Below are 12,678 nucleotides of genomic sequence, written 5' to 3'. Positions count from 1 at the left end.
CAAAGTCTTTAAGCTGCTCAGAAAACTGCAGTAAAGATCACACAGAGGAAAAAACCACAGACTGCTGTACTCAAACTGAAGCTGAAGTCTTCAGTGGTCCATTTTTGAGGAGGACCATGAAGCTTTTTCACTGTCAGATCCTCCCTGTGTGTCCATCCCAGCTATGAATATAACAATAAATAGTTTTAAATTCTTTTTGTCTTATTTATTCCACTGGATTTTAAATTTCTCTGTCAACATCTGCTATTAAATGCATTTTACTTGACTTGACCTTAAAAAGAAGAGGAGGCAAAGTAAGAAGAACTCTCCGCAGAGAGAAAGTCACCGAGCACAGCCTCAGCAGGGAGACGAGTTTAATCCTCTGCACATGTGACAGAGACAGTCACTGGGAAATAAAGGTCGAATTAGACTCTGTTAAGTCAAATGAAAGCATTTCTCAAGGGTCTAAACCTCCTGATGGATGAAATGACAACAACTTCTGCAACAAAATGGTTTCGTCGGGCTCTGACGAAGCTCCATGAAATGATTCCATCACAAAGGAGGCGTATGAAACAAGAGCACTGATACTTAAATGACTGGAATGAGCCAGTTTCAGGTTATAAAGGTTCAAAGGTGTCTTACCTGGGATGTTGAGTGAGTGCAGTCCCTGCTGCGTCTGTTCAGTCCGTCCAGAGCCTTCAGAGAGGACGGCAGCCCCCTCCTCCTGCTGTTCCCTCCTGACAGGGACCGACAACGACGCCTCAGCGTCACCTCATCTCTGCTGCACACCTGAGCGAGGAGAGGAGATTCACAGGTTAAAAACAGAACCTTTTCTCCTCCCTCCACTGACGATCCCGTCTGGCCTCGATCTGTTCTGACCACTTCTCTTACCAGGGCGTGGAAGGAGGACACAGAGAAGACTCCCAGGCGTCCCAGCATGCTCTTGGAGGGGCGGCTGGCGACGGCGAGGAGGCTCTTGGGGTTCGGGAGCTCGCTGCCCTGCAGGCTGGACAGGTAGCACTTGAGTCTGAACAGATCCAGGTTCAGTTTTTCCAGGTTCTGCTCCCACTGCTTGATCTAAACAGGGAGGAGCTGTTGAATCAGTGTGAATCGCAGCAGAAGAACATTTCAGACTGTACGATTTCATTTGAAGTGACTTCAAAATGCTTAAAAACAAATTAATTTGCTCATTTTAAAAATATAAAAATAATTTATTAAGCTTGTTGACTCTGAATGGAGCTTATATATCCTCATGTGTTATCATATGTAGTTTATATATAGAGATATAGGGTCATACACACCCATGTGGTCAGATCTGGTCACGTGTATTTTCTCCACAGTCACTTTCACTCTCACTTTCACCTCTAACTGTCTCTTCTGTGTTTGGGGGAAGTTTGTGGTTATTTTGTCCTTCAGCGTGTGATTATCACCAATCAGTCTAATCTAACGTCCCCACAGACGACCAGTGAAAGGAATTTCTCCTCCCCCTCCTCCCTCCATCCTGTCCTCCCTTTCATCTTTCTTCCCCTCTCTCTCTTTCCCACGCCACTTCAAGTTCACATACGTAAACTCGAGAGGAGAATAATTGGACATCCTTAATTAAAAAAACTAAACAAAAACACGGCACAATGTAAAACAACAGAGGACGCTGTTGAAACCTCTCGCTGCCCAGGGAACAAACAAGGTTTTATCATTTACCATCCTGATCCACTCAGTCCCCCCCCCCCCCTCCGGAGTAAAAGTGTAATTGAATGTCGAGCAGTAAGATTAGCCTCTAATCTACAGTCAGAGGAACTCGGGGTTCAAACGGCGGCGCTGGGATCAGTTTCACAGTTCAGAGACGGAGATTAACCAGCTGCTAAATGATCCGTTCAAGTGGAGTTTCTCGCTCTTCACATTTACTGTCAGGCATTAATCTCCTTTTTATCTCTGAGTCAAGAGCTGCTGCTCAGTCCTCCCTGCTCCAGCAGGAACACAGACAACAGCTCATCACCTACAGGGTAAAGGTGGAGCTGCCTTCAAACCAACTTCACATAGTTGTGTTTTCAACACTGCAGGTCGACTACACAGTTTGTATTAAATGTTTTAAGTTGACAATAAAAACTGATGTTAATTTGTTCCCTTTACAAAAACAATGACTGATTCTTGTGTTTTCTGCATTTCATGTCTTAGCAGTTGAAGAAGAGAAGGAACTTGTGCATGACACCGACGTTGTGATGATACAGGCTGAGTTAAACTTCTGCTTTAGGCTTTAATACATTACATATACACTCAAACTGTGTGTGTCATTATAATGAGCTTCCTCACAGTCTGGAGCATTTTGAAATTTGAACCCGTCTCTAGGGCATGAAATGACTGAGATAAAGCAACAATGGACGTCTATGGAGATAAGAGAGAGTCTATGAAACTTACTTAACCTACTCCCATCCACAGTGAATAACACATGATTTGACAAACTGTGTGAATCCTTTTAGTAGCACTGAAACTGTAGGTGGAGAAACTATTTTAAATCAATGTCAGGAACAGCTTAATGCAACTTAATGCAAACTTTATAAAAATACAGGAAAAAAAAAACAAAAAACAAAATGTGAACTCTAATTTCACACTTTCCAAATTATCATCAAAATGGATTCACAATTTTACAACTGCTGTGGTGTCAATTCTGAACTGTCCTCTTGGGATTAAGGTATGCAACGTCTTGTCGCTGTAAAAGAGGCCGGTGAGGTGACCGACCCTCCAGTTGTCATCTGGGTGGTGGAGGGTGTAGTTTGTCTCACCTTGGTTGTTTTTTTTTTTTTTTGTGCTGTTGTTTTATGCTGATTTGACACTAAGCTGCTGTCGTCACCTCAACGTTTGGCTCATGACGTCACTCTCAACGGCCTCGTCTGGCTCTGTTGTTAGCGGGAAGCGTTCTGTTGTTTCAGGCTGCCAGTAACAGCCCTCAACATCTGGAAGAGATATTAAACTCGCCCCCACGTGAGACCGAGCTCGGACATTTCTCTGCTCTGCAGCTGCCAGAACATCCTCAAGGCTGTTTGTTATGTAATGACGTGTACCATTACACACAGAGAGTTTCCTCTGGCTCTCAGAGCTGCTAACGCTGCCAGCAGGAAGAACTTGACAGAGATCCATCACTGCTGCTGCTTTCCTTCCTGCTAACACTTTCATCTGAGCTCAGAGTCTCCACGCTCCTCTCTACCTTGACTGTCTCTACTTTGGGAAACACATTCAGATGCAGGATAATGGGTTTAGTTTATTATTATTATTATTATTATAAGAAGAAGAATGAACAATGTGACGCTGCATGAAACCAAGTCCTTTTGTTTGTTACTGAATCTCAAAGTCAGGTCAAAAAACTAATGTGTCATATTATGTCACCAGTCACCAAATCATATCAGCGCCCTCTCAGATTTCTCAGGGACATAAGTATAAATAAATAAATCATTAAAATGTAAAAAAAATGCTATTTCTGCATTTCTACATTTATTTATTTATGTATTTCAGTGTCCATATGTTAATTAGGTGGGCGGTCCTACCTCAGGCTAAAGCTGGTGATTGGGTGGATCTGCTTGGATGGAGTTATTTTTTTTATAAAGCACAAAAGTCCTGCCTCGACCCCAGTGACCACTGACCTGGCTCTCCACGGCCTTCCTGTTCTTCTGCTCCTTGATGACGGACAGCTGCAGCTCGGCCATCTTCTTCATCTTCCCGTCCATGTCGATCTTGTGCAGCAGCGAGCGGCTCTGGCTGCGCAGGAGACGCAGCGTGTCCTCCTTCCCCTGACGCTTGGCCAGCAGGGAGGCGCTCGCCGAGTGAATCGCTGTCACCCAGTTCTCCAGGTCTGTCTGGTTGGTGCCCTGGAAGAGACCAAAAAAAAAAAAAAGAGTTAAGAACTGTCTAAAATAAATGTGTAAGAGGTGTTTGTGTCCAGTATTCTCTTGCTTTTATCTCCATTTTGGTCTCCACCACCTCCTGAGAGAAACATCACCAGCTGACTGTGTCTGTTGTTTGCTGCTGAGGAGGTATAGGAGGGAGGCTTTCTTTCTTCCTTTATTTTTTTATTTTATTTTTTTTTTTACAGCTGTTTTTCTGCAAACAGTGTCTGGGATCCATAGCTCGACCTTTGTTTCTGAAGCTTCTCATTAAACATAAACCCAGTCCAACAGAGCAGGTCTTCATCCCTTCAAACACTTGGATTAAACTTCAGTCGGACTTGTTTATATGTTTAGCCAATAAAAAGAGGGTCATAAATTTGACCTTCTATGAGGCGTTAATGAGAACTTAATGATGGAGATCTGGGCTGAAAGAAAAGGAACATTTCCTTTAAGAGCAAGACACATGGGAGTTGTAAACAGCAGCGTCTTCACTCGTCCCCCTGATGGTCTGGGAGCTGTTTCAGAGTTTTCTGTCAGTAAACAGCAGCTTTTATCTCATGGCACTAACAGGTGTTTTTTTGGTGTTGAGGTGGGAAACGTGTCAGAGGATTAACCAGCTCACTGTCGGGGTCATTGTTGTAAAGAGGAACATTTGCTACAGTAATTAGCCGGGTGTCGTGACTCCCATTACAGGGCTTTCACCCTCCATCTTCAGCCCCTTTCAGCTCCTGACAAAAGCTCCTCGACACCTCGGTACCATTCACCCCTCCTCCTCCTCCTCCTCCTCCTCCTACGCCTCCTCCTCTGTGAATCTTCAGGGATCCATGGAGACGTGATGGAGATGGGCCGCCGTGTGATTTGTGTGTCTGTAAACACACTCCACAGCTGAGAGCAGTGAGAGTTGCTCTGGGAATAAAGAAGTGTTTTCTGCGCTCGTAAAACGCCAGAGGAAGAAGATCACAGAGATAAACGTCCCCTTGCTGCCAGTGGGGACGCACTGTGACCTTTGACCCTCTCAAGTGCTGCTGTTTGCTGCAGATCAATAAATTAATCTGTTTTGAACTAGTTTTTCCTATGTGTTCATTTATTGTAGTCTTAGAAAGTTAAATGAAAATTGCATTAGAGGTATTAACTTCTAGGAATAAGAGGGGAACCAGGAAGTAGATGAGAAAATAGACATCAGCTTCATCCCAGTGCATCCAGTACAGACACAGATCCGGGCTGTGTTTAGCCTAGCTTAGCACAAAGACTGGAAGCAGGGGGAAACTGTTAGCCAAAAAAAATCCACCTCCCAGCAGCTCCAATGTAAAAAGGAGACATTGTGGATTTAGCGGCAGTTAGCATTGGAGCTATGAGTTTACCAACAACTGCAGTGCATTCAGAGAAATCCAACAGTAAACTCTCAGAGATCAAAACGGTATTTTCAGGGTGTCTTCTGTATCCTACAGTCTTCAGGTGAAGTCAGAGACCTCAACGTGCTCATCATCTGCTGTGCCTCAGTGTTGTCTGCTGAGGCACAGCATTGGAGAGGAGGCAGCAGAGGGAGGAGATGCCCACAGCACCAGTCACTACCAAGTAAAACAGATGCAGAGAAAATCCTGAAATGCGTCCCGGGCTGTTGTGCATGTTTGTGGTGATGCTGATGGTTTCTGCGCTGGAGAGAACAAAAACCCACAAGCCTCCACAACACTACGTCCCATTCATTCACACTGTTCTGGGACTGAAATGACAGAGGGCGGGGGAGAAGAAATGCAGCCAGAAATCTGAAGACGGACAACCAAGAGAAATCTGAGAGGATTCCGTTGTAGAGAGAATGAGGGGAGAACGTCCCAGAAACCACTGCAGCTTTGTCATGAGACCACAGTCGTTTACAGACATGAGATTCAGGTTTCATTCCGGCTGCATGGGAATCATCAGAAGGTGATTTTGGCTCAGGAGCTGTGTCCCAATTCAGGGGGCGCATCCTTCAGAGGCTGCATTTGAAGACCAATTGTGCCACAGTGGTGCGACTAGGTTGTACCATTTCAAAGGCTCCTTCAAATGTGGTCTTCTTTTCCTGTGGTCCATATCCCAAGATTCATTATGCGCCAGTAATGAAAGCAAACACCACCGACAGAGAGCCTGAGAATTACACTTTTAAATGTAAGTGTTGGGTTTCAGCCCAGGTCAACAGCCAACGGTGCAACTGTTAAAACCAACGGCTTTAAAACCTCAAGTTTTTGTGAAGAAGTTATATGTTGTCATGGTTGCTAGGTGACAGGAGCCACGCTTTGCGCTGCAATGGTAAAGGCGGGCACAGCTGGTGACCCAAAGCCAAAACCCTCCGTAGACCAGACCGTCTCATTTCAGTTCAGCCTTCACGGTTTTACGAGATCCTGTGAAGGATGCGGCCCCTGAACTGGGACACAGCTAGGGAGTGGTCTGTAAACTCTTTTTAGCGGTGCGTTCAAGGACAGTACTAACACCTGGTGAATGGCAGTCTTCCTTAAATGCACCAACACACTTTGATTCCTGCTCACATGAATACAGTGTGGAAAAAAAAGATTCAAATGACAAAAAAAGAAAAGAGAATAATGTGTGTTCCAGCTGTGGGTGAGTGGTTCTCTCACCTGGAACAGGTAGACGTCTCCGTACGAGTTGCTCAGACAGAAGACGTGTTCCTTCTTGGGATGTTCGGGGACGGCCTGGACGATGCTGTCGTCGGCCAGGAGGGCGTAACGAGGAGAAAGCTCCAGTTCAGCACCACCGCTCCTCCCGTAGGTCTCATAAAAGAGCAGAGAGCAACCTGAGGGGCAGAGGGTACCTCATCAATTTAAGATTATTACACATTGATTAAGAAATGCTACAGAAAGTGAAGTCTGCTGCAGACTGGTTATTCTTCTTCTTGGTTCCTCGATCAGTGTTACTTTGTGGGATCCTGGGATCATGTATAGAAAACTACTAATGGTCTTTGCAGCCTTGAACCTGCAGGAGTTAACATTAGGAGGCTTTGGTAGCGACAGACGCCAGCATCTGATATTTCTGTCAGTGTGTGAATTTATTCAAGCAGCAGGTTGTTGCTTGTTGTGTGTGTGTGTGTGTGTGTGTGTGTGTGTGTGTGTGTGAGACCTTTCAGTGTGACCCAGTAATGTTTCCACTTGCGGCGGGCGACCAGCTCCAGCTTCCCGTCCTTGTTAACGGTGATTAGGGCTTTAAAGGAGAGCCATCCGGCCCGTCGCACCACACCCTGCTCCTTCTCAAACAGGACGTCCAGCTGCTCCCCTCCTCCCAACTCCACCTCCCCATCCATCTCCTCCTCCCCCTCCTCTTCATCCTCCCCCTCCTCCTCGTCCTCCTCTCCATCCCCCTCCGATGGCTCAGTCCGGTCGGCCGCGCTGCTGCAGCCCGTCTCCAGCTCCTGCATGAAGTTTTCATAGATGTTCTGCCGCTGGGCGTCGCTGCTCTGGTTCAGGCTTCTGGAGGAGCCACGGTGGACTGGAGGGAACTGGTTCTGGGTCAGACTGTGGAGAGGGTTGGAGGACCACAAGGTGCTGCAGCTGACCAGACCGGAGCTCAGCCCGTTGATGAAAACATCACCGGTGTCGCTGCCATAAGGCTCCTGAGGAGAAATCAGACGGGAGCTTTAATCTGGTGTTTCTTTTATCACATAAACTGAAAGTAAAAGAGTTAAATTAAAGTTTCAGTCTTTCTTCAGAGGAAATTTGATAAATAGCCACCATAACCTGTTTTAATTCAGTAATGGTCACACGTAACACCAAACTCAGATTTATTCAGCTTTTCTGAATCTGGTTTTTATTTGCTGGAGTTGTTTAGTAAATTTGCTTTTAAGGGGTGAAATGTATTTATGAGTTAGTTTAACTGACCACAGTTTCCCCCTTCATTACAAATAATTGGGTGTGAATGTGCTGCAGCATTATAGGAACAATCCAGGTGAGACATTCAGGGTCCCTCCCTCCACCCAGTGTTCTGACTGGAATAAAAAACATCACCACCATAAAGCTGCTGTGATAAATCAATTGACAGAAATTCAATCTGCAACAATTTGAAATAATCATCATTTTTTAAAGGAATATATGATGGTAAAATATTTTGGACTGCTCTCCGACCTGTTGTTAAGAGAGAAGAGAGAAGCCCGAGAGAGGAGATGTGAAACTACACTGAGATGGTTTTCGGTTCCTAAAACTACAAATATATCTTCTGATGGAGATCAACACTTCAAATAATACTTAAGAAAACACAGCAAAAATGTAAAATATGGGACCTTTGAAGGCCTCCAACTCAGCTGTGGGATTACTAATTTTCAGTTTTCTGACACTTTATAAACTAAATGATGAAAAATGAAATAATCATTCATCAGCCAAAAACAGTTGTATGATGAAAGATTCAACACAATAATTTTGTCACCACATGGGTGAGTATATTTCAGTCATCGCTATGGAAACAGACTGAAGTAAACAAGAATATAAAATGTCAAGCTTCAGTATCTGAGCCCAGGTCCCATTCATATTCACTGCAGACAGGATGTGACCTCATCCTTCTGAATGTAAACAGGAAGCAGCGTTTAGCCGAGCCAAAGCTCACAAACAGTGAAACCAAACCATCAGATTACTGGTGTGTGTTATGAAAAACATGACTATGATAACTGCAATCAACTGCTCTGAATTGTGGAAACAGTTTTTTGGGGTCGGAAAAAAAAAATGGCCCTTTTAATGATGGAATAAAATCAGATAAACTGACCACTGCAAATATCACTGGATCGGGTAATTATGTTATTTTGTTCAGCCACTGTACATTACATGTCTAAAAGGAGATACAATTTGAAATAGTCAGTGTTTAGTCTATTTAAGGTGTTTTCATGGTAACAGCTACTATAGTTTACTCCTAGTAATAATAGTACTACAACTATAACCTCTACAGAAGATGATTTTACCCAAAATTTAAAGGGAAAATAACAAAAAATATTAATATTAATATTAATTATATTGCTATTCTGATTAAATTTTTGAAATAGAAATTAACCAGAAAAAGCTAAAGACAACATAAGACATAAAGGTATTGGACAAATATGGACAGATATGGTGAAATGATATGAGATTTGAAAATGGAAAGTGAAATTTAAACTCCTGAAATGGAAAACAGAAAAGCTTAAGTGTAAAACCTTTAAATATTTAGTTAAATAAATGATGAATAAATACATCACTCAATACATTGTCCTAAAGAGAAGGTAAAAAGATATTAAAGAAAATTAGAATGAGAAAAAATAAACATGTCCATAACCACAAGTAATACTTCCATATCATACACAACTACTTGAGCCACTGTTACTGCTACTGCTTATTATGGTTGATACATTTATATGGAAGATTTCAAATGCCTGAATGAAAACAAATCAAAAGAGAAAGTCAGATAAAATGCACATTGTCATATGCCTTTTTTTTTTAAGGCAACATCATGAAAAACATGTTAAAAAGGTGTTAAAGTAAAAAAGCTAAATAATTGTCTTTCAATTTTTTTTCCATTATACTTTGACTTTAACAAATACATATCACAATGTGTATTGTATCTCACTGTCATTTTGTTTGATTTGTTTTTATTTAGACATTTCAAATCTTCCACAGGCTTCCACCACTGCTTTCCTCCTACGTGCTGATTTTAGTTTCTAAAATGCTGCAGCTGTTGTTTCTTACCTGGATCCTCCTCTTCTTCCTGCTCAGACTTCCTGTCCAGTCGCTCAGTCGTCTGATCCGGCTCTTCAGGAAGTCTTTGCGGTTGTTCCCGGAGGCGGGGGTGCTGCCGACAAGCTCGGCCCTGCGGCAGGGCAGCGTGAGGGAGGAGAAACGCTGCTCCACACCTCCACCTGTAACCTCCTCCTCCTGGATGATGTCATCCAGCAGCGCCGAGGAAGAGGAGGCGGTGCGGTGCTGTTGTTGCAGTGGGGTGTCTGGCGCTGTGGGGAAGGCGGGCAGCGTGTTGTGGCTGGTGTAAACGCTGTCCAGTGACGCAGTGGAGGAGGAGACCAGGCTGAAGTCTCTCAGGTCCGGCTGCAGAATCACAGAGTCCCCGATGCCGCTGTCCTCCGTCCGACCGGAGGAGCAGGTGGTGTAACCTGTGGTGGAGGTGAACTCGCTGGTCTCTGTGGTGGGGAAGAGCAGGGTGGAGTTAAATCCAGGTGAGATGTCCTCCACCTGAGCTGAGAAGACAGTGTTGTAGCCACTGCTGCTGGTGGCGGCCCCCTCTGTGCGGGTGGAGGAGTAGGTGGTGTAGCCGCTGCTGTTATCCACACTCTGCCCGCAGACGAACACGTTGTCGGCCAGCTCAGCACCGGCCCCCCATGGCGAGTCGTACCAGGAGCCGTCGGAGCTGAGCGAGCTGCCCTTACTGGTGCGGAGGGAGGGTTCGGGGACTGGAGCGGCAGCGGTTGTGGTGGTGATGGTGGGGAGGCCAGTTAGCCCCTGCGGCTCCACCGGGATGACCCTGCTGTTGGTGAACTCCACTCTCATGCTGCCATCTTTGCTGAGCAGCACCTTGGGGCTGCCCCCACTCTTCAGAGAGGTCCGCTCTCCACAGACTCCGCTACTCCCCCCACCGCTCTCCAAGTATCCGAACTGACAGTCCCCCCGGCTGTACCTCTGAGGAGACCCAGCACTCAGCCTGGAGCCTCCTCTGGCTGCTTTGGGTGCATGTTCATAATGCCAGGAGGTGTACGGGGGACCGGCGGAGTGCTGGTTCAGGTAGTTGCGCCCCCGGCTCCTACAGCCCCCCTGGCTGCTCCTCCACCAGCTGCGAGCTGACGGCACCTCCTCCCTCTTGGAGGAGAACCTGAGTGAGCAGGAGGGCTTGGCAGGAGAGACGAAGCTGCTGTGACTGTCTGTGTTTCCCATCGCAACCTGGAGGAGGATCAAGGAGGATGAGTTCATGAGCACGAGACAGACGTAGGAAAAACTACCCCTGCTGCAGTTTCTCTGCCAGTTCATGTGAACTCAGACATCAAAGAGCAAATATCAACTAGTCTGACTGATTTCTGAGGTCGATATTATCCCTTAGGAAAACTGCTGAGATTTGTGCTGTAAACAGACATTTCCACACCTGACAGAACCCACCAGGAGAAATGAAAACTCAGTTAATTGCACACAGATGCTACCACCATAACTATTACTACTACTATGATCACTATCAGTTCAGGGCTGGATTATCCTGTTAAGGGGCCTCAGGGCAAAAATCGGCCCCCTCAGAAATCCATTCCTCCCACTCTGTGTATCAACCCTGTTGCTTTAAATTAGTCATCAGAGATATTTATTTATATGCATCTTCCAGCCACATTCACACTTTGACACTCAAGGGACACTTACGAGCTTTTCCCAGACTTTTTGACCACTTTTCTTCTGCAGCTAAAGGGATTTAAACTAACTTAAGCAACTTTACTTTTAAGTTAAAGTCTTAAACGTATTCTGGATGAAAACATCACAGCTACTGAACTCGTCTGAACTTGAACATGTCTACAGATCGATCTCCAGGAAAATAGTTTGACTACATTTCCCAACAAGAAGCATTATTTCGTCAAACAATCCCATTGTGCCCAGTCGCTAAATCATCCTTAATGACTGCTCCAACTACTGCAACAACCGCTACTAAATCTAATTACTGTTCTTCTGTGATTACTACTGCTACTGTAGTATGATTACTATATCTACTACTCCAACTACATTATATATATAGAGTATTTATATTTCAAATAACCATGATCTAGTGAGAAACTTTTGTTATGTCTCTCTCCCATTTGTCAGATTTTGAAAAGCACTATACAGATAGTTTTACTTACTTACTACAGCTATTACTATTGTTACTACTAGTACTGCTGCTGCTGTCAGTACTTCCACCACTTCTACATTTCTCTTGCTGCTCCTCAAACTGACCAACACACAGAACATGTATATTTTAGTCTGAAATTACTGAAAGAATCTAAAGTACTTTGGGAGCCACCAGCATCAGTTCACTTAAGACACACTGTGGGTAAATCAGTGAAACTGCTTCATATGGGTTTCATATGAAACACTGAGCAGACATTAACCTGCATTAACTGCAGGTCAAGCCAAAAACAAGCCAAAAACAAAGTGGTTTACACTGAACAGTTGACAAGAGAAAGTTAAATTCACTGAACCTAAACAAAGAAATCATCATAAATAAAAATCTATATATGATAAGTTTCTGTGAATGAGGAAAAGTCCATATAAGAGAAATAAAAGAAATACAGGTTTATTGTCTCTGTATAAATAATCTGAGGAGTTTTACCTTTTTGTTTTTTCCTCTTCAGAAACAGAAACTCAGCAGCTTCATGCTCCGTGCTGCTGCCTCCTCTCTCTCTCCGCTACTGAAGCTCTCTGTCGCCTCCAGCTGCTCCCTCTCTCTCCCTCTTTCTCTCTCTGTTTGTCTATGTCGCTCGCCCTCTCTCTTCACACCGGCTCATCTGCTGGGGGAGAACAGAGGGAGGGAGGGGCTTCATGAGCTTCAGCACACAGACTCTCCTTTTGTATACCCCCCTCCCTCTTAAGCCTCTTCCATGACGTCTCTGCTGAGGGTTTCTTTTTTTTTTCTTAAACCAGACCTCACTCTGTCGTCTGTTTATTTTGGTTTTCTGGAATGCTGAGTGATTTTCTCCTCGTTTTCTCTCTCTCTCTGTTTCTTTTATGTCTTCTTTTTCTTTTTTTTAAATCAAGCGTCCGTCTGAGAGCTGCGGGTTGAGGTCATCAGACAGGAGCTGTTTTAAGATACTGTCCAATGCCAGGTTTTTTAGTTTGATACAGAGACTGCAAGTGAAGATGATTTT

The 12,678-nt window shown here is 44.5% G+C and overlaps 1 protein-coding gene across 2 annotated transcripts in view; it reads right to left on the bottom strand.

The window, feature by feature from the left end:
- The window catches only part of LOC139612161 (rho guanine nucleotide exchange factor TIAM2), a 49,636-nt gene that overhangs the window by 15,184 nt on the left and 21,774 nt on the right, over nucleotides 1-12,678 (bottom strand). Inside the window, exons 2-8 of one of the 2 annotated variants that reach the window (XM_071467437.1) lie at nucleotides 12,144-12,321; nucleotides 9,542-10,741; nucleotides 6,963-7,452; nucleotides 6,464-6,639; nucleotides 3,612-3,836; nucleotides 871-1,056; nucleotides 622-768 (exon numbers count right to left, since the gene is read on the bottom strand). In XM_071467437.1, the coding sequence (XP_071323538.1) occupies nucleotides 622-768; nucleotides 871-1,056; nucleotides 3,612-3,836; nucleotides 6,464-6,639; nucleotides 6,963-7,452; nucleotides 9,542-10,735 (2,418 nt within the window). In that variant the 5' untranslated portion in view covers nucleotides 10,736-10,741; nucleotides 12,144-12,321. The remainder of the gene's footprint in view (nucleotides 1-621; nucleotides 769-870; nucleotides 1,057-3,611; nucleotides 3,837-6,463; nucleotides 6,640-6,962; nucleotides 7,453-9,541; nucleotides 10,742-12,143; nucleotides 12,322-12,678) is intronic. The other variant, XM_071467438.1, reaches the window with a different exon arrangement.

The sequence above is a fragment of the Trachinotus anak genome, unplaced genomic scaffold (genome assembly GCF_046630095.1).
Source record: "Trachinotus anak isolate AG129_WGS33_773 ecotype Australia unplaced genomic scaffold, CSIRO_AGI_Tana_v1 ptg000031l, whole genome shotgun sequence".
NCBI classification, from domain to species: domain Eukaryota; kingdom Metazoa; phylum Chordata; class Actinopteri; order Carangiformes; family Carangidae; genus Trachinotus; species Trachinotus anak.
Note: the sequence above shows the minus strand (reverse complement) of the source record. Positions and strands in the feature narration are given on the sequence as shown.